The sequence below is a fragment of the Sciurus carolinensis genome, chromosome 10, assembly GCF_902686445.1.
Source record: "Sciurus carolinensis chromosome 10, mSciCar1.2, whole genome shotgun sequence".
NCBI lineage: Eukaryota > Metazoa > Chordata > Mammalia > Rodentia > Sciuridae > Sciurus > Sciurus carolinensis.
In genome coordinates this window covers 19,853,245-19,878,879 of record NC_062222.1, presented here as the reverse complement: position 1 = coordinate 19,878,879, position 25,635 = coordinate 19,853,245, and the positions used below count along the sequence as shown (strand labels likewise).

At 36.1% G+C, this 25,635-nt stretch overlaps 1 protein-coding gene across 1 annotated transcript in view; it reads right to left on the bottom strand.

Moving 5' to 3' along the window:
• Window positions 1-13,084, bottom strand: part of Usp38 (ubiquitin specific peptidase 38) — a 30,819-nt gene extending 17,735 nt beyond the window's left edge. Inside the window, exons 1-4 of the mRNA XM_047567142.1 lie at window positions 11,872-13,084; window positions 10,199-10,334; window positions 2,587-2,716; window positions 808-909 (exon numbers count right to left, since the gene is read on the bottom strand). Coding sequence (XP_047423098.1) covers window positions 808-909; window positions 2,587-2,716; window positions 10,199-10,334; window positions 11,872-12,553 — 1,050 coding nt within the window. The 5' untranslated portion in view covers window positions 12,554-13,084. The remainder of the gene's footprint in view (window positions 1-807; window positions 910-2,586; window positions 2,717-10,198; window positions 10,335-11,871) is intronic.
• Between the last annotated feature and the right edge of the window lie 12,551 nt (window positions 13,085-25,635).

The following is a 25,635-nucleotide window of genomic DNA, read 5'->3' as shown; positions in this document are numbered from 1 at the left end:
CTCCTTCCTAGAAATTTGAAAACAAGTCTTTTCTTTTTTGAACGGCCTACACACAATCATGCTTGGAAGAAAAAAAAAAGTTACCTAAAAATTAATGATTGGGATTCTGCACTTCTTCATTAATCTCCTTTGAATTTTGTTATGGTGTTAAGTATCCATAAGATCTCAACATTGTAGGTACGCTAATAATGAGTTAATAGTCCTGTAAAAATGAGGATCAGATCTTGGAGGAAGCAGGCAATCACACAAAGCCACTGCTTTCCTATGATGCTGTAGGAAGGTCAACGGACAGGTTCCTGAAATAACATTTTGGTCATTCCTTACCTACAATAACTTATAATCATATCAAAACCAGTGATGTAGCTGGTTTAAGGTAGCAGCATTCTAGATATGTTTTAAGGTGGAGTCAACAGGATATGGACTGTGAGTGAATGAAAAGCCTTACTCTAAGGCTATAAAGCAAAGATTGATGTTTTCATGGTTCTGAAATTTTAAAGCTGTCCATGATTTTCAACTATTTTAATCCTTTTGCACAGTTTAAATGTACAACAGACATCCATCTCATGTGACACATCTCATGTAGAGCAATAACAAGTGGGGTAGTTTTGGTGAGACACAAAACATTCTGAAAGTACATTCCTTGGAGAGAAATTACACAATTTCAATTTTCTAAGAAAAGATAAAGCTGTGTGAAAATAGATTTAGAATTAACCAACAATCTTTTCATTATATACAAATGTGACTCAATAGCAAACTAAATTTTGAAAACAAGGTTTTTCATTGTAGGAAACTTCTGGCACAACTTACCAAATGGAACGCCTCTGGAGAATGCTGAAAACTAAGCAGCATGTGAGAAAGAACTGCAAGAGCACCAGGTCTCACAAGAGGAAACCAAAGTCGATTAAAAACCTTCAAAATAAGATAAGATACCAAACTTAAGAATGTAGAGGAAAATCAGTAACCAAATCAGTATTTTCCTAGAGCCAAAAATTTTTTATGTGAATGCCCCCTTCCTGAAAAGTTCTATCATAATATGTTATTAAACTTTGGGAGAAGGAGAAAGTTAGGAGATAAAAACATGACTGAGATCAAGGGGAATGTAATGGCCTACCCAATTCTTAAAATTCTCTGATAAGTGGAAATCTGTCATACTATGTTTATGAGGTGACCCTTGTTGGTTCACTCTTCATTTAATTCACTCAATAAATACTTATTAAGCAACTACTATTGCTTAGCACTGTTTTAGGCATTGAGAAAACAATAAATCTATAAAATAATATCTAAAAGGGCTTACAGTACAGAGGATGTAGAGAGATAATAAAAAGGAACATATAGTGATAAGTGCTATAAAAATACAAAGCAGTGCATGAATAGGAAATACTGGGTGGCAGAGGGATCTGCTGATTTACAAAGGAGGTTCAAAAAAATGCCTCATGTAAAAGAAAGGTGATATCTGAACAAGTGAGATAAGCTTGAAGAAAGTTGAACAAGTGAGATAAGCTTGGTAGATACCTGGGAGAAAAACAATGTAAACAGGACAAACAGCAGTGCAAAGGTCCCAAGTCCTCCAGGTTGGTGTGACACGGATATAGTAAAGAGGACGGTGTAAGTGAAGCAAGAGACTAAGGCAAGTGGGAGACGGGGTCAGAGAAGTAGAAGTGGGTCAGATCACATGGGATCTTGTGAGACACCTACAGGGGACAAAAAGCAGGGAGGCTATTGTAATCAATGCAACGAGAGATGGGGAGGACTTTGGACCAGGGTAGCAGTGATGTAACTGGTTAAAAGTCATAGGATTCTGGATATATTTTACAGGTGGAGTCAGCAGGACCTATAGGATATGGGTTGAGAGAGAATGAAAAAAAAGGATAGTTTCAAGTTTTTGGCCTAAGTGAGTGAAAGGATGCTGTAGTCCTTTATTAAGGTGAGGAAGATCACCTTTGGGAGGAAAAAAATCATGAGTTAGATTGTGGATAAAGTAAATTTCAGATCTGAGTATAGACGGTTGAATACAAGAATATGGAATTCAAGGGAGAACAGTGAACTAGAAATTTACATTTGTCAGTCATTAAAAGTCTTGGGGCACCTATGCTGTGATTCATACTGAGAAGAAAGAAGATCAAAGGCTGAACTCTAAGATAATCAAAATACTGGAGAGAGCAAGGACAGGAGACTGATACGCTAGCGTAGTAGGACAAAACCCAAGAAGATATAATGTCCTGGAAATTAAGTAAGGAAAGTGTTCTATGAGGGAGTCTTCAGTTGTGCAGACAGGTTGAATAGGCGAGTCCTGAGAAATGATCCCTGGGTTTAGCAACAATGAGAAGCACTGGTATCAAAGGTAATTTTGGTAAGGAAGTGGTAAAAGTTTGATTAGTTGGATTCAAGAAATTATGGGAAAAATGTTTTCATAGTAAATATGAAATACATGGCATTTTTTAAATTACTAAGGCCTATTCAAAACAAAACCAAAATCTGGCACATTTAAAACTAAGAATTCAAATGCTTTAAAGGAGACAACCCAAACATAAAAATATTGACTATATGAGTTCATGCATTCTAATAGATTCATATACGCCCACTTACCAGTTCTATTTTCAGCAAAGTAACATCTATCAAAATAGTAAACTTTTGAACAGCTGCTAGTCCTTTCAGCAGTGCAATTACCCATGTATCCACATGCTGAGCCAATGGCCAGGACAGCCAGTCAATCATTCTGAAAATTGAAGGAAAATAAATATTGGAAATATTTTCAACATTATTCAAGAGTAGATTACTCTTGTTACAGTAAATAACCACAGACTTCATGACTCATTATTTAGTGAACATACTAGTAAAAAACACTGACCAAGATGTAGAAATGAATACAATGGATGCTTACCCTCAAGGAGTTTCCAATTTGATATGATGACAATACTTGTATTTAACACATTTCCATTAAAAATTTCTAATATTTTATAAATGCAAAATAAAAAATTTATGCTATATAGTGGTGTCAAGAATTTATTATCAAATTTACTCTAAGAACAGTTGAAATATAGATATCCAAATGAAAACTTATAGGTATCAACCAAGATTTCTCCTCCTCCTTCCTGATGAGTGCAGTCTAAGGAAATACACTATTAAAAGAGGCTATATTTTGAATTATGGAACAGGTATCACCATATCTTTCACAATTCTACTATACAACAAAAGAAAACTTCAAATATATAAAAGGGCACCAAGTTTGTAAATATACTAATGCTAAATATGCGAATGACCTCATTTCATTGATGAGTGTCTTTCTTGAATATCAATCCAGTTCAAGGGAAAAAAGACAAAGTAAAATGAGGTTTGATGGAGACTTCCTAAGTTAGATCTTTACCACAATGAAGACTGGTACAACTCTTTTGGAAAGCAGTTAGATCAAATGTTCATATGATTCAACGTAGCAGACTGATTTTACAAATTATGTAATAAGAAAATAATAGGGGAAAAATTCACATTTTGAAGTCAGAGAAAGTGCTTTAAAGATCTCAATTTACAACTTATTAGCCAGAAAACTATATATATTATATATTATAAGTACCTTATAATCTCTATGTCTCAAATTTCTCATCTCTAGATTGCAGGTAAGCATGCTTATTTTCAGGGATGTTTTGAAGATTAAATGGATTGATATAAAACACTGAAAATACTGTGAATGCTTCTCTTTCACCAAGTATTAATATATGCAGTAATAAACATCTTCATTCTCCAAATTGTCAACTACAAATAATGAGGACATAAATCTGACCAAAAAAGCAACTAAAAGGATTGACATCTAAATTGATATGGACATTTTCACGAAAACTGTTACATAACTATCTATAATAATACTGGAGTGTTCTCTTTCTTAAGGTTTTTCCTTTTAAGATTAAAATACCCCTAAAGTCCCAATACACACTGACTACAAGTTATCTCTATGTTCCCTCCATTCCCTATACAGTTTGCTTCTTTCCTTGCTTTTGTGGCTTCTTGCAACAATGACAGTTATAAGTCATTAAAGTAGTCCCTGATAGATATATCTACCAACTATTATAAGGTTGATTCTCAAAAATTTTGTGACTATTCTACATAACAGAAGAGACATACTTGCTTTTGTGTACTAAGAATATATGCTGGGCACAGTGGTGCATGCCTGTAATCCTAGAGACTAAGAGGATTGAAAGTTTGAGGCCAGGCTCAGCAACTTAGTGAGGTCCCAAGTAACTTGGGTCTTGGTAAGTAGTAACTTGGTGAGAATCTGTCTCAAAATCAAACTAAAATAAACCAAAAACACAAAACAAAACAAAATAAAACAAAACAAACAAACAAAAAACAACAAAAGGACTGGGGATGTAGCTCAGTGGTAAAGTGCCCCTGGGCTCAATCCCAATACCAAAAGAAAATATATGTATGTACACACACATCCACTGTAGCACTGTTATGATATGGAAAAACTGCAAAAAACCTAAATGACCACCAATAAGGAAAAGGCAAAATATACTGCAGCAGTGACACTGCAGAACACTAGGCAGAGTCTGAAGAAATGAGGTACTTCTACCTCTTCAATCTATCTATAGTGATCTAACATGGAAAGATCTGAGACACTGTAAAATTAAAATAAATTTACTGATGTGGCCTGGAGGGGCATATGTGAGCATCTCTTTTTGGCTCCGTGGCCTCTTTTTGTCCAATGTGGAGTGGCACTCACAGAGCTCACGGCCAGATTCCCTTTAACTCAGTCTAAGAAAAGTACAATAAAGGTAAGTGAGCAGAGAACAGAAAATTCCACTTGACAGTGGCTCTTTATTATTCCTAATTACTGAGCTTTTTCCTCTAGCCTCTTTATTTTCTTCCCATCTCATAAATCTTACTCTTTACCTTATCCCATGTGTACCAATCCAATCTCCTGACCAATCTTAAAATAAACTTTACATCAGTGGTTACACATTTTAGAAGCTGCTGTGGTCTCAAGGTTTGTATCATTCTAAAATTCACATGTTGAATTTGAATCCCCAATATGTTGGTTTTAAGAGATGGGACTTCTGAGAGGTGACTAGATCATAATGGTGGAGCCCTCACAAATGGGATTAGTGCCTTGCCCCTTTCCAATCATGTGAGGACACACAGAAGGTACCATCTATGAGAAACAGGCCCCCACCAGTCACTGAATTTGCTAGTGTCTTATTCTCAAACTTCTCATCCTTCAGAACTGTGAGAAAGAAATTTCTGTTTTCATATATTGTCCAGTTTAAGGTATTTTGTTATAGCAGCTCAAACAGACTAAGACAGAAGTCATTCAGGAAGCAAATATTTGAATGTATATTACATAGAGAGTAAGTGTTAGGTGCTGAGAATATAGTAGTAAGAGGTTTTCTATCCTCAAGTTGGAAAGAGTAAAGTTAAAAAAAATTGTCAATGGTCACAAAATTATCAAACAGTGGTACTGGAATCTGAATTAAGTTTGCCAGTGCAATGGTTTTGTTGTTTTTTGCTGCATTTTTTTGCTGCACTTTGATTGAACCTGCATATGCCCAAGTCCTCTCAGGCACAGAAAATAACTCACAGGATGAGTTATTTTTATGGTTAACTATAGTGATCATATCTATAATATATTGGTTACTCTAACTTTAAATTCTAAGGGCATTTTTCTTAAATTTTTATTTAATTGTTTACAACTAAGGAACATTTTAACTACATTTGTCATTTATGTACTTAAACACCTTATCGCCTCCATTAGACTATAAACTCAAGATCAGTGATCTTGTTACTATTTTAATATTATATATCTTTGTTCCCTTACTTAGCACAGTGCCTGGCACAGAGTAGAAGCTCATTTGCTGGATAATAAAATCATTTCTTCTATAGCTAAAAAAATATATCTATGCAACTTTAACAATAAAGCAGGAGATATTATGAAGGCAACAAAGTAGATTTAATCATAACTTATGGAGAAGAAAATTAACTTTCACTTTTACATGGCAGTTGGAGGGCTATCTTCAGCCTTCAGTCTTCTCCCAGTGTTTTAAAAATTGGGAAATCCAGAAAACTGGATTTCAGGCTTCTTTTGAAAAATTAGATCAAACAACACTGAACTTAAATATCCCTGTGACAACAAACAATTAGAAATGAGGATACGCTTTTTCCGGAAGGTGCTTGTGTACTCTATTCACTATCATTTCACTGACAGCTGGCCAACTTCGTACTTTAATGTTATCTATCTGGTCCTGCAATGATAATTACATTTGCTTTTTCTGAATTACAAAAAATGACTGTGAAGCATGGTAAGTGGTACTTTTGGAGAAGTACAGAGTATGGGGAAGTATAATGTAGGAGTATGGTAAAAATAAACATCACTGCTCCTTTAAATTACACTTTCTATGTAAAAATAATCTCTGTAGGTTAGGTTATGGGTTAAAAAGGATTCTGTAGGTTAAATTGGAAATGCAATATAAAAACTGCATTACATCTTCTCATGGAAACAGGAAAAAATTAACTCCCAAGTCAATTTTTTTTTTTTTTTTTGCAGTGCTGGGGATCGAACCCAGGGCCTTGTGCTTGCAAGGCAAACACTCTACCGACTGAGTTATCTTCCCAGCCTCCAAGTACATTTTGAAGACAAAATAAATTATAAATTCTTAAGTTGGATACAATAACTGTTTTTTAAAAAAACCTAGAAAATTAAGACCAAGAGTGCTTGCTGAATGCTAGCAAGTGGAATTTATACTTGGTTTAGTAGGTAGTATAAGTCACTGTAATTTCTTCTTCAGAGGGAATAATCAGTAGGACCGACTGTTTCAGATAAGAAAAATTAAAAGGACAACTAGAAGACTGTTTCAACAATGCAGGTCTGTTTCCATAAATGGTGGGGACAGACAAAGTATCATTGTAAGAAATATCCTAAAGAAAGAATCCAAAGGACTCAGTGATGTCAATCAAAGGGAATGAAAGGATGGAGTTGAAAATTGCTTATAGATTTGTGAGTAGGTATTTAAGAGAATTAAGAGTGTCAATAGGAGTAAAAACAAGAAAAATAAATAAAAATCACTATCAGGCCATGAAGATAAGTTCTATCTTTAAAACAGCAACCATGAATAATAAATTTGACTATTGTGGGTTGGTCTCTTCATTGGTGTCTACATAGTATGATAACTCTGGAGCCAGATTTAAGAGTGAATATCAGATATACAATTTACTATCTGAGGGAGAGTGAGTAAATTATTTCACCTCTAAATGTCCTCAACTATAATATGGGGCCAATAACATGATCTACCTCAAAAGGTTTTTGGCATACAAACAAAAATCTTAGCTATTATTACCTATGCAATGAAGGTGATAGAACAACAAATTTCTAATTTCACTTTCAGTTGTGAAATCTAATTCTCAGAATTATATACTCACTTTGACACATCTTGAGGGTTATATCTAGCTTACAGTCTTTTTGTTCCAATGTTTTACTGAGAGGACAATATAATTTGATATATTCATCCCAAAGAGATGTCATGGTCACACTGACCCACAGGAGAAGCTTCATTAGGGAGATATCTATGAAACAGGAGTATTTTTTTTTTTTTTTAATTTTAAGTTTTATTTACTCGTTCATTTTTTGAGACAGGATCTCACTATGTTGTGTAGGCTGGTCTCTAGCTCCTGGACTCAAGTGATTTGCCACCTCAGTCTCCTGAGTACTGAGAAATTTACATAAAGACTTGAAATCAACAACATACACAACAAAATTTATACAGTGATAAGAAGAAAGGGAAGGAAAAAAAAACAGACATAGGAAGAAAATCCTAACAGCATGCTGTTGTAAGACTAGCAAAAACAATAAATACAAAGATATTAAAAAGATGAGAATAAAAATAAAGGATACCAAAAAAGGCAATGCTGTCATTATAAATTAAAAGCAATAGTGACAGAAGTCATACAACACATTTACATAGACTTTTCTCAAATATATGTATTCTCATAAGTCCCTGGAAAGTAAGAAAGGAGTGAACAATAAGAAATCAGAAGTAGTGGGCACGGTGGCACATGCCCATAATCCCAGCAGCTCAGAAGCTGAGGCAGGAGGATCATGAGTTCAAAAGCTAGCCTCAGCAACAAGGCTCTAAGAAGCTCAGAGAGACCCTGTCTCTAAATAAAATATAAAATAGGGCTGGGGATGTGGCTCAGTGGTTGAGTGCCCCTGGGTTAAATTCCTGGTTATGGCACCCCGCAACCCCCCCAAAAAAATTAGAAAAGTTACAGATAAGTTGATCCAATTATTTAACTGCACAAAGAAGAAAGAAAAGTTTGAAAAGAAAGACCTTTTTAAACACAGGAGTGAAAAAGAGGAGAGGATGAAAAAATCCAAGTCTCTAGAGTTTGTGTAATAGAGAGGCATTATTAGTACATATATGGTCTGTTGGGAATCCAACATAAATCCTTCAGTTCATAAGTAATCTTATGACTGTAAATTTTTTAACAGGGGCATAAAAACCATTTTGTTGCAAATCCTTATTTTCTATTTAAATGTGTTTAATACACACACACAGAAGAAATAAAGAACAAAAACAGGCTGATAGGAAAAGCTCAATGAGAAAACATAATAACTGAAAAAGAGAAACTCAAGAGCTGGAATAAGTTCCATAGATGGGCACCTTAGAAGAGAAGTTGTAAGATAGTACAGATGATCCTTGACTTATGATGGGTATAAAGTCACTGTAAACTGAAAATAGAAAGAATGCATTCAAGACACTCAACCGGCCAAACATTACAAATTAGCAATATAGTACACTGTAGAGATTGTTTATTCTCTGATTATGTGGTTGACTGGGACCTGTGGGTCACTACTGTTGCCCTGCATTTTGAGAAAATATTGTACCAAGTATTGCTAACTGAAGAAAAGAGCAGACTGAAAATTCAAAGGACAATTTCTACTGAATGCACTCTCAAAGTTGAAAAATCATAAACCGAATCATCTTAAGTCCAGTACTATCTATACTGGATATTCTTCCCCTGAGATATCCACAGGTTTGCTCCTTCCATTTCCTTCATTACTGTCATGGTCACCTCAATTAAGGTTTCCTTATTCGTCTTATTTAAAATTGTAAACTCCTCCCTCACGCCATATTCCTCTTCTTACCCACTTTTTTCCCAAAACAACCGCATACTAAATTATTTTACTTATTTATGATACATTTTAAAACAAAGTCTAAATCTAAAAATAAAACCAATTTAAAAAAATAAATTTGATAGTTTTGATAGTCTGATGTCTACATATAAAAACAATGGAAGCAGAACTCTGTGAACTATATCAACAAAATAAATTATGGAGAATGTTCTGTTACTACAAATGTTAAGTTCAGAACATAATAAAGTCAAGTCATTAATAGGAAATCAGAAATGTTATTTTAAATGTTTAGATTTATATCCCCAATGTAACTAATGATCAAATGAAATCATTAATAGTCAAAATTGGTCAGGAAATAAAAATAAATAGCATAATCAAGAAAAATAAAAGCTTTACTCAAATAATATGATTGAATCAAGTAAAATAAAGCTTTATTCAAGTGAAATGATTGTAGTTTTCTAAATTAATTTTTTTAACAAAATCAATTTTAAGATGTATAATTAGTTATGTAGCACTAAGGGAAAAAATTATGCTCTTTGAACTAGGATATATGTAACTGGGCATTTCCATATTTTAACATCTTTGAAATCAGGATGCATGTTGAAATCAAAGAAATATGTAATCTATCTAAAACTAAGGGAGAAAACTAAATGTCAGACAAAGGAAAAGAGTATATTACCCACTGAGCCCAGCTGAAAGAGAAAGTATGCTTAACTTGAAGGGTGGGGTTGGGGGGGAACCCAGAGGGAAGAAACAGGTTGCAGGAAACAAAAGTGAGCAATGAAATTAGAAAAATATATGATATTGATAATCCAACTTCTATTTGTACAATAAATGGACAAAAGTGTAGGATTTTGGAATAAAAAAGTTAAATTGAAAACAAATTTATAAATTACTGGGATGCCTGTCAAGGCTACAATAAGATAAACCATTTTAATTAGCTTGGAATATATTTATATATTTGAGTCCATGATTTTAGTTTTAAACATTTCTTTAAGTTTCTTATTACTCACGAGATAAAACAAAGTATCTTTGCCTCTCAAATCTACAATTACTGTCTATAGTGTTATGAAGGAGTACCTGCAAAGAGCTTGGGTCATACTTGCATCTTTTACATTGGGATCTGTGGTAAGGCTCCTGATGAGAACTGTAATCATCTGAAGAGGAATATGCTGCACGAGGCTTGCCAATGCTACAGAAGGTTCAAATGATGCATCTATTTTTTTAATTGAAAAGGAAAAGAAATATGGCAAGAAGGTTCAAATGAAGTATTATAAAGAAAACAACATTTTCCCAAAAGAACAAAAAAATACATATTTATTTGCAGCAAAGGTGTTAGTTAGGAAGCAGCTGTTATACTATACATCATGGGTAGAGGGATGTAAGAGGAATATTAAATTACATGAATATTAAGTGAGAGACTAACAGCAAATAGCAGTGTTCACTCATACTACAGACAGAATATTGAATTTTAAAAGCTGTATTTAGCACTGCTATATTTAGTCCATTAATTACCTGCCCCCCAATCTTTAATATCAATTATTGTGTTAAGATACTCATTTACAAAGGAACAAAAAAGAAATGCAAGGTATCAATTTCAATTCCCACTTTAAGACACTTGAAAATAATTTAAAACTACTATAGCAGTCATTACAAAGCTATAAGGAAGATTTTAAAAAATGTTTTAAGTTGAAATTAAGGTGAATTGGGAGGAGACTTTGCTAAATTATATAAAAGTTAAGCAAATCCTAGATGTGCACCTTTAATACTGCAATTGAAAAAACTGGGGGAAAATATAACAGCTAAGGCAACAGAGACAATACAAAATTACAAAAAAAAAAAAACAAAAAAAAACAACTAATCAATCCAAACAAATACTGTAAATAAATAGTTGGCATGCATTAAATTCTTTATCAGATTGTATGAAGAGGTTAAAACTCCACCCTTATTTCTGTTTCTTAAAATAAAAGGAGGACACAAGTTCTATTTCCAATACCCAAGTGGTATAATTAAGGAGAATGGTCGTATTAAGTCAAGCAGCAATCCTAGTTTTGGACCTATTATCTCACAACCTATAGACTTGAAAGCTCTAGGCTTTCAAGAACCCAGATATACAGGTAAAATTTCCAGGAAAGAAAGCATTTTCTAGCCAAGTATTATTATGTGACCTTCTTAAATTTCTGAGGATGCAGTTCATAGCACAAAATTATCTATTTTAAGTCCTGATACTCCTGCTTTCCTCATTCCACCTGTGTCCCTTCTTACATACACTACTGCAGATAGAAAACGCCAATATTTAAAATCTACATAGTAAACTGTGATAATCTATGATAAAACTGCACAATTCATGAATTTTAAAATGTGGGAATTCAAAAACAGGGAAAAAACTCATTATAACAAGATGACAGGATCACGTACATTAATAATGTGGTAAACATTATTACTATGCTAACATTAGTCACTAATGAATAGACGCTTTACATAGCTGCTGTCATCCTGAAAGCTAGGTAATTAAGTAACTTGTTTAGTGCCAAAGACTTAGATGTTCTCAACGTTTAAAATAAGAACAGGTGGTGTTTTTAAGATACAACGTGATATCCTGAATAAGGCAGTGAATTGGAATGAAACTGTGGATGAGGGTACGAGGATTTGCTCTCCCTTAACAATGTTTTCTGGGCTGGAAGCAAACATGGAGTGTATGTGAGGGAGACACTGAATTTCCAAGAGATAGTCTCCTAAAATACAATCCTTACCTGTGGAAGAGATGCTTGCAAAAACTTCTTGCAGGGAAGGTAACAGTGTGGAGGGTTCGGCCTTCCAGATGTTCTGCAGCAAGTTACTCACTTTTGTTACCTGGGAGACATACTCCCGTAGCTCCTTCTCCTGGGTGGACACGCACTGAAAATGGCCTATCGTTCGAACCAGCTGTTGACAGAAGGTGATGGACAATTTCCCTTTGGGGATGCACTGCACGAAGTCGGTCAGAAGGTCGCTCAGTCGGGCACAAAGCTGGGGCTCTGGCCTCTCACAAACCATCCGTAACACCTCTACCTGCAGCAGGCTGAAGAGGTCCAGCACCGATGGGCAGCTCATGATCAGCTTCAGGCCGTTGTGAATGTAGTCCAGGATGGCTACGTCTTTCCTGTCCAGCGAGTGGTAGCCCTGCTGAAGGAGGCCCAACACGAAGGTCTTGTTGAAGAAGGACTCGAACTCGGGCCGGTGGTAGCGTGCGTAGGCCTCCAGTACCTGGTGACCCACTTGTCGCTGGAAAGGGTCCTGGCCCTCCAGGATGAGCCGGGTCGTCAGGTCAAACATGGCCTCGCACTGCGCCTGGTCTAGCCAATGCTCCGCCGATTCCACCACCTTCCGCACAATCACCCGCTTTAGGGGCAGCGGGTGCGAAGAACTCACCAGGCCCTCCAGGATCTTGTCCATTGTCGCCACGCTGCAGGGCCAGGGCCAGGGGATAAGGAGCGGGCGGCGGCAGCCCCGAGGTGGGGCAGAAGAGCACCGGGGCGGAGGTGAACTTGGAGTGTAGCAGCAGCGGGACCGGCCACCGCCACCGCCGCCTCAGCAGCCACATTTATCGTGTAGGGGAGCCCATCCAAGTCGGGGCGGGAGCTGGCGAACCTGCGGCGCGATAAGAACCGACACCACCCACGGCCGGCCTATGGCGCTGAAGGACCGTACTCGGCCGCCACCGCGGGCCGGCAGTCCCTCTTGACATCAGCGCGGAGGGACCAGCAAGGCCCCTGGCTTTGGTGGGCGCTCAGAGCCCGGGGCTGCGACTCGTAGGCGGGGGAAGCGCGCCCTCCCGTTCCCGGGAAGGTGTAGGCGTCCAGGCTCCGGCTGGTCGTGAGAAGAAACCGGCCCTACGATGAGTCAGGAGGCGCTGTCACCCCGGCGCTGTCAAGGAGGGTGCCGGGATCAGCCGTGGAGGCGAGGCGGAGGTGGATACCCTTGACCCGGATCCAGAAGTGCCGGCAAACAGGAAGTGAAGCACGAAAGCGCGCCCCGAAAGGCCCACCCCTCCGCCCCGCCCTCCTCTCGTGCCCTCCCTCCCCACGCCCCCTTCGCCCCGCCCCCTTGCCGACGCGCAGGCGCGACACCTCCCATCGCTGCACTGCCACGCCCGCGTCACTGGAGAGCGTGTGTCGAGTCACAGGCGGACTTCCGGGAGGAGCTGTCCCGGACAAGCGTTGTGCAGGTGACCCGCCTCTAGGAATCCCGTGGGCTGACCTCCGTCGGCTGTGTCAGGGTTAGGTTACTGGTGAAAACCTAAGGAAGTGCCGTTTTTGTGTAATCTCTTCAGTGAGAGTTTTGGAAGCGCGATTAGAGCATTTGGGGAGAAAATAAGGAAAACTTACAAGCTAGGACGAGGAGAAATGTAGTAATGCCCTGGTTCGTTCGTTGAGCAATGCGCTGGGGTGCCTGAACGCGATTGACTTTCTCCTACGACGTGGTTACTTAGTGGAGGACTACTGCCCACAGCTTGCATTTAGCGACAATGAGCATTGGAGGTTTGTTTTTATCGTGTCCCTAGCAAGCATTCAGGTAGTGAGCTTTTGGATCATATCGAACATTCAAAAGCTGCCCCCAAAATGGGAAGCAGAGGAAGGAAAATGGCAAGTGAGAAACAAATGAGAGTATGTGTTTGCCTCTGTCATATAAAAAAGTACTTTGAAAACTCAGTGAATATAACAAAATTTAGTGTATGTGTGTGTTGCCATTGAAGGTAGTTTGCAATAAGGAAGAACAGGTGGAGTCTTTATGCTTGTACTCCTTGAAGTTAAATGATTCATAACAAGAACTTAAACTTTAACCAGAGTCCTTCATAATGAAAAAAAAAAAATTGCCTAAGTATAGCACCTTTTAGGCTTGGTAATAAAGTTTAAAATCAGACATCAACAGCCTGTAATACAGGCAAAACTTTAAAGAAATAGCTCATTTAAAATGTCCAACAGCAAGACGAACAAAATTGCAAATTGTTTCGATTTGCTAAAGAATTTTTTTTTTTAATTAAGTTACAAACATGATTATGTCAGTATATTTAACATACCCCTTACAGGACAATCTTAAAATGAATAACAGTTTAGGGAAGATAGAAGCTGAGTAAAAGAGAACTTGAAACTGAGTTGCTTTGTTGGAAAAGAGTGAGGTAATTGATGGATCTAAAAAGACAGTGGTGCTAGAGGACAGGAATGATTTTGGAACCTTCCTGTTTTGAATAAGTACAAGGTTAAAAACTACTAAAACTAAAGCGGCTGTATTGGGAATAGTGCTACAGTGGAAGACAAATGTAGTATAGAAAGTAAAGTATTAAGAAGGAAAGGTAGGATTGTGGGTTTGAAGTGAAGTGGAGATTTCCACTTCCTTCCTCAGTGGAACCAACTGAGGATGACTGAAGATTATTGAACAGTAGCAGTGAAATGATTACTCCAGAGCAGACAGGGAAAAAAATATATTGTTTAGTTAAAAACTTGACAGAGTACTTTCAATCATCCATAATATTTCCATTTTCTGCTAATATTATGTTGCAATATACGATTGCTTATTAAAATAAGATTAAATGCAGTTAATTCTCAGGCTATATAATGTATATAATATAATTTTGTACTATCAGACTTCCAAAAGCTCTGTGACTATTTAAAAAATATTTCTTGTGTTATATGCATGAAATAAAATGATAGGTTTTTATTATCCTAGAATTTAAAGCGTGTTTACTTCCTTTGCATTGCTCTATATGTATTTTGCCATATGTTTATTTATTTCATTCAGTGGTTATAGAATTTCAATCAGAAATGACCAACTTTATTTTATAGTATAACTTCAAGTCAATACAACACTACCTTGATCCTGTTCAACATTTTAAAATATTATAAGAAGTCCATGGAAGGTTTTTGTTACAGTGACTCAGGCCACTCATCATAGGATTAGGGAGTGCTGTTACTATGGTTTTTAAGATTTTTGTACAGGGGTTTAGTCTAAGGCCTGAATTGCTAGTTAAATGGTTTTATAAATAGATTTGAGAATGGGAACTAAGTGGTGAGGGAATTATTTATTGAGGATCCTCTGTATGCTTGGGCTTAGTGTATTATACTTGATTCTTAGTTCTCAACAGACTTTTGGAAATAGGTGTTAGTGTCTGTATTTTGTAGAAATATAATTGAAGCCATGAGAGAGTAAATGTGTAAGTCCAACTCCAGAAGCTCTAGTATTTCCATCATACCATTAGGTAAAAAGTATGTTTGTGTTTATGATGAGTAAACAGAAAAGGCATTTCCAAAAAGCAGTGTTTAGAATCAGCCAGTTGCAACAGCTTTATTATGAGGTTAACTATCCCCTAGAAATTTATGTCACCTTATAGAATCAAAAGTGAATACATCATATAAAGAGAGCTGTGGTCAGCAAACCATTATATGAAATAATTCCAGATAATCCTGATTTTAAACTATGCAGTTTCTGGTTATATATATGTTTTAAGTTGTAAAGAAAAAAAAAAAAAGCCTGGAAAGAAATACACTAACCACTTTAGTATGATGGGATTAAAAAAAAAAGATATGAACACCAAGTTAATTTCACTATCTACCAGTGCTTCTCATTCTTATTTAGAATAAAATCCAAATGACAATCATTTACTGTAAGGCTCAACATAAATTTGCTCCTGTGTCTACTACAAGATAACAGACAAAAATCAATTTTACTTTTATGTACTAGCAATGAGCACATGGAAACAAAATTAAAAATATAATATCAGTGATAGTTGCTCAACATCAAGACCACTTAAGTGTAAATCTAGCAAAATATGTACAATACTCTTGTTGAAAGCAACAAAATACTAATGAAAGAAATCACAAAAGATCTAAATAAATGATCATGTTCATGGATTGATAAACTCAACATGATACTGATATAAATTGAAGTATGGGCTTAATGCAATTATGGGGGAGGGGAAGAATTTGTTGATGGTATGAAAAGACAACCTACTGACTAGGAAGAAATATTTATATACCATATGTTTGATAAAGGATGTGTATCTCAAATAAAGCACTCTCAGAAGTCAACACAGTAAAAGACTTGTGCATTAAAGCACACTATCAAGAGTGTGGAAGGACAACTATGGAATAGGAAAAAATATTTGCAAAGCATGTACCTGCTAAGGGATCATATAGAATATATAAAGAACTCCTACAGTTTACCAAAAACAGAACACCTCATTAAAAAATGGTCTAGAAACTTGAGTAGACACTCCACAGAAGATTTACAACATGAAGAGATGCTCAGCATCTTACCTATTAGGGAGATATAAATCAAAACCACAGTGATATTCCACTTCTAATACATTGTAATGACCTTTACTGCAAAACACAAAACAATGGAAAGTTGTTTTGATATTTGATATAAATGAAAATTGGCAAGGATGTGAAAAAATGCACTGTTGAGAATGTAAAATGGTGATGTTGCTGTAAAGCGTGGTTGGATGGTTCATCAAAAATTTAAACGAAGTTATCATATGATCCAGCAATTCCATTTGTAGGTACCCACCTCATATGTTCATAGCAGCTTTATTTGTAATAATCCCAAACTGGAAACCAAAAGGGTTGTCAGTAGGTAAATGCTAAACAAATTGGTGCATCCATAACATGGCAATAAAAAGAAAGAAACTATTAATAGTCACAACAACTTGTATGGATCTTACTACAGAGTATCTCTCTGTTTTATATTTGCAACTTTGCGTGGATATAGGCCAAAGTAAAAAATCAAAAACAAACCCCTGAAATATCCCACTCTAACTTATATGTTATCTCTGTATGTAATTAGGTAACTCCACTGTGTCCTATTTTCTCCATCAAAACAAACCCCAGATCCTTAATATTTGTATACTATGATAGCTTTCAGTTTCATGTTTCAAAAGGTAACATGTGAATCATGACTATTCATAGACAATGATCTGATTTTATAAGAATTATAGCTCTTATGTAATTACAAATAATGAAAAATAAGGTATGAATAAGTCATGGTGGTCAGAAGTATTTCTAGGTATTAAGCACAAAAACATAAAAAGTAGAGACTAATATACCAATTGGAGTTCTGTACAGTAAAGATTCCAACATGTTTGCACCTTGGGAATTGCTGCAAGAGATTCTTAGTAAGGAACTATCTTATCTATGCTGCTATAACAAAATACAGGCTGGGTGACTTAAACAACAGAAATGTGTTTTTCCTCAGTTTTGGAAGCTGGAAGTTCAAGTTAAAGTTGATAGAGGCCTCTTTCTGGCTTGCAGGTGGACACTTTCTTGCTGTGTCTTTACTTAGCCTTTTTTATGTGGGTGCAAGGAGACAGAAGTCTCTCTGTGTATCCTTATAAGAATACCAGTCCTGTGGGATTAGGCCCCATCCTTATGACCTCATTAATCTTAATTAACCATCTTAAAGACTTTATATCCAAATATAGTCACGGTAAGGATTAGGGATTCAGCATGTGAATTTTGGGGTGGTAGTGGTGAGAACACAGTTCATTCTGTAATAGAAACCAAAAATTTCCCCCTGTGAACTATATTCTTGCTCTTATCTAAGAAAAATCTCAATTTTTCTCAATGGACCACCTAAAATTGAGGTGAGATTTGAACTTACTTTCCATTGTGGTTTACATCTGAAATGTCCCCAAAGGCTCATGTTTGAAGGCTTGGCTCCCAATGCTGCAGTGTCCAGAGGTGGGGTTTTGTGTAGTGATTGGATCATGAGAGATCTGACCTCATCAGTGGGCTAATCCATTGATGGAGTCATAGTTTGATGGCATTATTGAGAAGTGGTGGTAACTGTAAGAGGTGGAATCTAGTTGGAGGGAGTAGGTCATTGGGGTGTCATCTTGTCCCTAGCCTTACCCCCTCCTGCCCTTCCTGACTGCCATGAGGTGAACAGCTTTTCTCTGCCAAGGAGTTAGCAAGGGGGAGATTTTTAAGAACTGAAGTCAAATAGTGCAGACTGTTATAAACACTTCAGTTTATACCTCAAGTGATACAGTTATTGGAGGGTTTGAGCAGAGGGGTGGCATGATTTGGCTTGATAGCTTAAAAATATTAAGCCAATGCAATATTATAAAAGTCAATTCTTTCCCAAATTTTTCTTTTAAATTTAGTACAATAACAATACAAATGCTATCAGGTTCTTTTTTCCCCTTTGTGTTATAACCATCTTGAGTGTACAATTCAAATTGGAAAAACAAAACAAGAATACCAAGGAAATTCTGAAAAAGAAGAGCAATGGAGAGAGAGGAGAGCTAACTCTACCAGACATTAAAAAAGATACTCTAAAACTTACAAAAAATAACTCATTGTAACTTATAATTTGGAAAAATTTTGGTATTGGCACCTGAAAAGATACACAGAAAAGAATGGAACAGAATAGAAAATCTAGAAATAGACTCAATTACATAAGGGTATTTAGTATGTGATCTAAGGCATCTCAAATCATTGACCAAATGATGGGCTGTTAATAAGTGAGCAATTGGATAGCCACGTGAAGAAATAAAATAAAATTAGGTCCATTCTGGAATAAATTCCAAATGGATCAGAAATTTAAATGGAAAAAATAAAACCATAAAAATAACAATATGGATGAATTTCTCTTTCTAGAACTGAGGAAATCTTGCCAAATAGGACTCAAAGTACAGATACATAAGGGAAAAATGAACAGTTTTGATTATGTGTAAAATAATTGGGGGAAGACAAAAAGTCACAAGATGACAAATTGAGAAAACACATTTGCATGTTAATAACAGAAAAAGGGGTGTTGGTAGTCCAAATGCATTGAGAGCTTCTTAAAATAGACTTCTGAAAGGCCAACAAACCCATTTAAAAATAGGCTAGAACAATATATGAAGAAATGTAGATGGCCCTTGGTCATGTGAAAAGATGCTCACCATTTCTCTTGGAAGGACAAATGCAAATGAAAATCATGCTTAAATGGATCTCTCACGTATCAGATGAAAATTTCAACATTTGACAGCATAGTTTGGGTGAGATTGTGGAGAAACAGGCATTCTCATACATTGTTGATGGAAATGAAAAGGGTATAACCCATATGGATTTTATACCATTTTGGCAGTATGATAAAATTACATTCATTTACCCTTTTTATTTGGCAGTCTTACTCATAGGAATCTATCCCAAAAATGCACTTGTCAAAAACATTTACGTCTATAAATGCACAAGGCTATTGTAGCACTCTTTGTAATAACAGAAGCCTTTTAAGTAATCCAAGTGCCCATCACTAGAGGACTGAATGAATTGGTACAATGGAGTACTCTCTCACAAAAAAGAAAGAGAACAAAAAGGAGTCATCTTCAGAATGTATTGTTAATTTTGAAAAGCATGATAGAAAAAAAAAGTTGGTGTTTAAGCATGAACTGGGAATATACACATACACATTTGTATAAGTAATGAAAGAATAAACCATATAGAATAGAGTGTGCAAAGAGGAAGAAGAGCTTAGAGAAGCTTTATTTATTTGGAAATTTCTCTTATATATTTGACTTTAGACCCATGTATATGTTTTATATAATTATAAAACAAAATGAAGTAAAAAGTAATTTCTAAAATTGAAAATGAAATAAATGAATTTTATCTGTAATACTTTGTAACAATACAAAAGAAAATACTACAAGTGATTTTTAACACAGTAATTTATACATCTCCAGTTGAATATACTCCAAGAGTAAAAGGAACCATAAAATATTGTAAACTTTTGGTACATTGTAATCATATTATTTTGGGGGAGTATTTTATTTTGTGTACTGTAGGAAAAGCCTGTAATACATGAGTAATTGTGTGTGTGTGTGTGTGTGTGTGTGTGTGTGTGCGTGTATTTTGGGGTGGGTACTGGGGATTGAACTCAGGGGCACTCGACCACTGAGCCACATCCCCAGCCCTATTTTGTATTTTATTTAGAGACAGGATCTCACTGAGTCGCTTAGTACCTTGCTTTTGCTGAGGCTGGCTTTGAACTCTGGATCCTCCTGCCTCAGCCTTCTGAGCCACTGGGATTACAGGCGTGTGCCACTGCACCTGGCCAGTAATTATATTTTTGATAAATGGAGATTTTCATGGTCTTTAAAAGAAAATAAACAGATTTATGGATAGTGAGGTTAAATAAAAATTCCGTTGTTTTGAATTTGAATTTGAAGTATCAATATGAATTTATGATGGATTTTATTTTTAAAAATTTATCATCTATCTGCCAACTTCTGACTTAGTACTGGGTCAAAAATCAATAGAAATAAGGCAAATTTAGTAGCACTCAGAATGCAGTCTTTAACTACTAGATCTCACTAAAAAGAACAAGGATAATTTGGAGAAATAGCTTCTTCCAGAGATGGAGCAGGATATATTGCAGAGGAACCTAGATCTAGAGATCAAAAAAGGCAATAAAGACTGTCAGGCTCATGTCAAAAGTATTCAGGAGTCAATTTGAATAAACACATTTAAAGATGGCAAAAGTTGAGTATCTGTGATATTAATATTATGGTTACATGCATTAATTCATAATAATTTTTTAAAAAGCTTATTGATTCTCTTTGGGAGATTGATTTATTTTAGAAAATTATGGAAAGGAAAGAACCAAGGTAAAATATCACCATTTCGTAACTAATGAATTAGTGGATTATCCATGGTTGTTAAAAATCCCAAGAAGAGAGACATCTACACCTTACCTCCTAATGGAAGTGCACAGTACAACCCATTAAATAATGTAGAAAATAAATACAAGGAAATCTGGCTCTGATGGAGCTTCTAGATCAACTGATCAATTAATTAATGGAAATAAGAAGTAGAGAAACATGATGCCAAAAATGCTATCAGCAAAATCCAAACTCTGGTAATCTACAGGATAAGCAGGGAGATCAGTTAAATAACTTGTAATAATCCAGAAGATAATTGGTTGTGACTTGGATCTGGGCTATTAATAGTAGAGATAGTGAGAAATATTAAGATTATGAGTATGTTTTAAAGGTAGCACTCAGGACAAGATTTGTTAGATTGGATGTGGAGTGTGAGAGAAAAGAGAAGAATGACTCCGGAGCATTTTGCAAGATGAGTTTCCATGAACTGAGATAAAGAAGAGAACCAAAAAATGCATATTTAAGAGAGAGAATCTTCACTATTGATGTATTTAATTTGAGGTATCTACTAGACAATCAAGTGAAGATGTTAAATAGTTGAATGTGTGAGTCTCGAGTACAGGGAAAGGTTAAGGCTAGAGACAAAATTCAAAAGTTATCAGCACATAGTGATATTTAAAGTATGAGGTGATTAAGACCTGTAAAGGAATTAGCGTAGATAGAACTAGAGTTATAGCTCTTAGTTGAACTCCATTAAGATATTCGGGAGATAAGGGTTATAGTCTGTTCAGTGGACTATAACAAAATGCCTTAGACTGGGTAGTTTATAAAAGACAAACTTATTTTGCACAGTTTAAGAGGCTGGAATTCCAAAATCAGGGTACCAGCAGATTCAGTGTCCGGTAAGGGCTGTGTGTTTCAATGATGGTACTTTGTTTTGTACTCACATGGTAAAAGAAGATGGGCCTCCTTCAAGTCTCTTTTATAAGGGCTTTAATTCCAAGAGGGCAGAGCCCTCATGACCTAGTTGCTTCCAAAGGTCCCCCTCTTAATATCATCACCTTGGGGGTTAGGTTCCAAAATATAAATTTTGGAAGAGCACAACATTCAGACCATATCAAGGAGGACAAAAAGAAAAAAGTGTTCTGAAGCAGCAACCACTGAGGTAAGAGGAACATGAAGAGCAAGTGATATTGTGGAAGACATCTGAGGAAGACAGGTATCTGTGTCACATATTGCTAAATAGTCTAATAAAATGAGGCTTGAGAATTGAACACTATTTAACAACATAAAGATGAGCAGTTGGATGGATAGGTGAGTACTAAAGCTTAATTATAGGTGTCAGAGAAAATGGGAAAGAAATTGCAATCAATATAAATAACTAACTCAAGGAGATTTGACAAAGGCAGAGGGTAAAAATGGGTTGGTAGACATAAAGTGAAGTGTAGGATCAAGACAAAGTTTTAACACAGGAGAAAATTCACGTTTGTTGACTATTAGATAAAATATCTAGAAGAGAAGAAAAATTGCTGAGACAATACCCTTGAGTGAGAAAGGATGTAGTGCACAAGTGGAGGTTGGCTTTTGCTAGGGATATGAAGTTCACTCACAGTAACAGGAGAGAGAATAGTGCGTGTAGGTAAGCGAACATGGTTCTGAGAGTTTGCAGAAGTTCTCTGATAAATATATCAGAAGTTCTCAGTAAAATATAAAGGAAGAGTATCAGTTAAAAGTGAGACAGAAGAAGCAGTACAGATTTTAGGAGAGAGGTGAAATTATGTCATAGTTGTTTGGGAGAATGGAAATACAGTCTGATTCCTACCCAGCGTAAGGGTCTACTTGAATTAGAGTGAAATGTTTGAGGCAAAATGTCTGCCTTGCATGGGGCACAGGTGGTACCTGAAGTCAGGAAGGAATCATAAGGCCCTGAAGTTATTAAGGCTCATTATTCATTACCTTTAATAGATATAATACAGAAATTGTTTATACTATCAATGATTTTCATTATCATGATGATCTCTTTCACAAAGCTAGGCAAAAAGTTTTTGCCCTCTTGCCTGACAGGACTTTGAGTAGCAGTAGTATCTTTTTGACTTGTAAATGTTTAGCTATTGTTAACATTCAAAACAAAATTTGAAACTTGGAAACTGATGCAAAAAATTCCCAAGATCAAAGAAGTCATAACTTGCTGAACGTGAATTCAAACAAAGAAATGATGGTGGGGACTCCAAACCTGAAAAAAATGAACATGATTGCTTATAGACATAGAAAAAAACTTACAGTTCCCTTTATGCTGCCTGAAATTATCAACATGTGACACAGGAAAAACATTGGGTAGGAATATTAATTTCGGGCCACTTTTGTTCAAATCACTTACTTGGACCAAATCTGTGTCCCCTCTTTACTCATTTATAACAGGAGCTCAGAACTATCATATCTACTGCTGAATGTTGAGAGGTTTACAGTTTTCTTGTTGGAGGCGACCAAGGTGTTGACTGACTGGCAGAGGGGCTTGCTTGTAGGCACAGGACGGTATAAGTGCGGGAAATAGGCAGAAATAAACAATTGGGATTATATCAAGCTAAAAAGCTTTAACACAGCAAAGGAAACGATAGAGTGAAGAGACAACTTACAGAATGGAAGAAAACATTTCACGCACTGTACATCCAATAATGGGTTGATATCCAAAATGTATAAGAAAACCAAACAACAACAAACAAGACCAAACATCCAGTAAAAATGGGCAATAGATCTAAATAGACATTTTCAAAGGAAGACATAGAAATAGGCAATTAGGAATATGAAAAAATGCTTAACATCACTAATCATCAAGGATATGAAAATCAAAACCACAATGTGATATAGACTGACTTCAGTTAGAATGACTACCATCAAAAAGACAAGTATTGGTGAAGATTTGGATAAAAGGAAGGAACCCTTGCACCTTTTGGTGGGAATGTAAATAAGTACTGCATTATAGATAAGTGTGGAGGCTTCTCAAAAAATTGGAAAGACCCTAAGAGGTCTCTATGGCATGGGTGCCGTTTTACTTTTCGTGTGCTTATGAGGAAGGCTAGATTGGATAACAGTGCAGAGTTTATGTATAGGTTTTAAAGATTTAGAAGGAGAGAAGGACATTATTATTTAACATTTAAGTTCATTTTCATTAATTGTTTTATATTGATACATGATGTTTGTACATATCTCTGAGGTACAAAGTATTGTTTTGATTTCTGTATGCATTGAATAATGATCTAGGGTAATTAGCCTATCCATCACTATATGATTTCTTTACATTTACATTCAAAATTTCTGTTTTGAGAAGTGCAGTGCATTTCGTTAATTATATTCACTCTGCTATGGGTATTTTAAAGAAGTTTCTGTGTGGGAATTGATATGCAAGATATACTTCAGCCCAGCAGATTATAGAGAGAATAAGTCTAGGATCTGGAAATGATTTTCTTATAAGAATAGATTAGAACATGCAAGGTGCATAGCCCAATGCTTGGCTGAAGTTGCATTTTCTTTCTTAAAAGTTTTTTGAGAAATTATCCTATTAGATCTTAGGATGTCAAAATAATGACTTCTGGTTGCAATAAATTTCTTTAGCTATTTACAAAAGTTACTTAATGTTGAGATAGCTGTATGCATCCTTTCCCCACCCTCTTTAAATCACAGTATATCTTCTCTACCCTGGACCCTTTCCTGCAGCCTCACTGATTCATTCTTTCAGGTTTCAGCTCAAATGTTCCACCCTCTGGGGAAGCCTTACATAACTTCATCAAATAGGCCAATTAGTCTATAAAATATCCTCAAAGATCCTATATTTCTCTCTAGGACTTATCACAAATATACTTATTTCATTAATTCTTAAACGTCTTTATTCTGCACTAGATGTAAGTTCTTTAAGGATGGGCATTATGTTTATATTCTCTCCTGCTCCTTACCCAGCACCCAACACCCAGCACCCAACACAGAACCTTTTAGTACTCAGGACTTAGCAGTTATTAAATAGCCAATCTTAGTTCTAATAAAAATTCTTTGGGAATACACTGTTTAGATTTAAAACTGTATCTTTAAGAAGTGATTATTTTCATATATCTGTTGATTGCTTGTAGATCTTCTGTGAAGTGTCTGCTCATTTACTTAGACCATTTGTTGATTGCATTATTTGTATTCTTGGTGTAAAGTTTTTTGAGTTCTTTATAGATTCTGGAGATTGGTGCTCTATCTGAAGTATGTGGCAAAGATTTTTTCCCACTCTGTAGGCTCTCTCTTCACATTGCTGATAGTTTCCTTTGCTGAGAGAAAGCTTTTTAGATTGAATCTATCCCATCCTTCTTTCATTTTTTTTTTTTTTTTTTTTTTTTTGGGTGCTGGGGATCGAACCCAGGGCCTCGTGCTTACAAGGCAAGCACTCTACCGACTGAGCTATCTCCCCAGCCCCCTTCTTTCATTTTTTGTACTTTGGGAGTCATGTTAAGGAAGTCTGCTCCTAAGTCGACATGATGAAGATTTGGACCTACTTTTTCTTCTACAAGGTGCAGGGTCTCTGGTCTGATTCCAAGGTCCATGATCCATTTTGAGTTGAGTTTTGTGCAGGATGAGAGATAGGGGTTAAGTTTCATTCTGCTGCATGTGGATTTCCAGTTTTCCCAGCACCATTTGTTGAAGAGGCTATCTTTTCTACATTGTATGTTTTTGGCACCTTTATCTAGTATGAGAAAACTGTATTTATTTGGGTTTGTCTCTGTGTCCTCTATTCTGTACCATTGATCTACTGTCTATTTTGGTGCCAATACTGTGCTGTTTTTGTTACTATTGCTCTGTAGTATAGTTGAAGTTCTGGTGTCGTGATACCCCCTGCTCCACTCTTCCTGCTAAGGATTGTTTTAGCTAT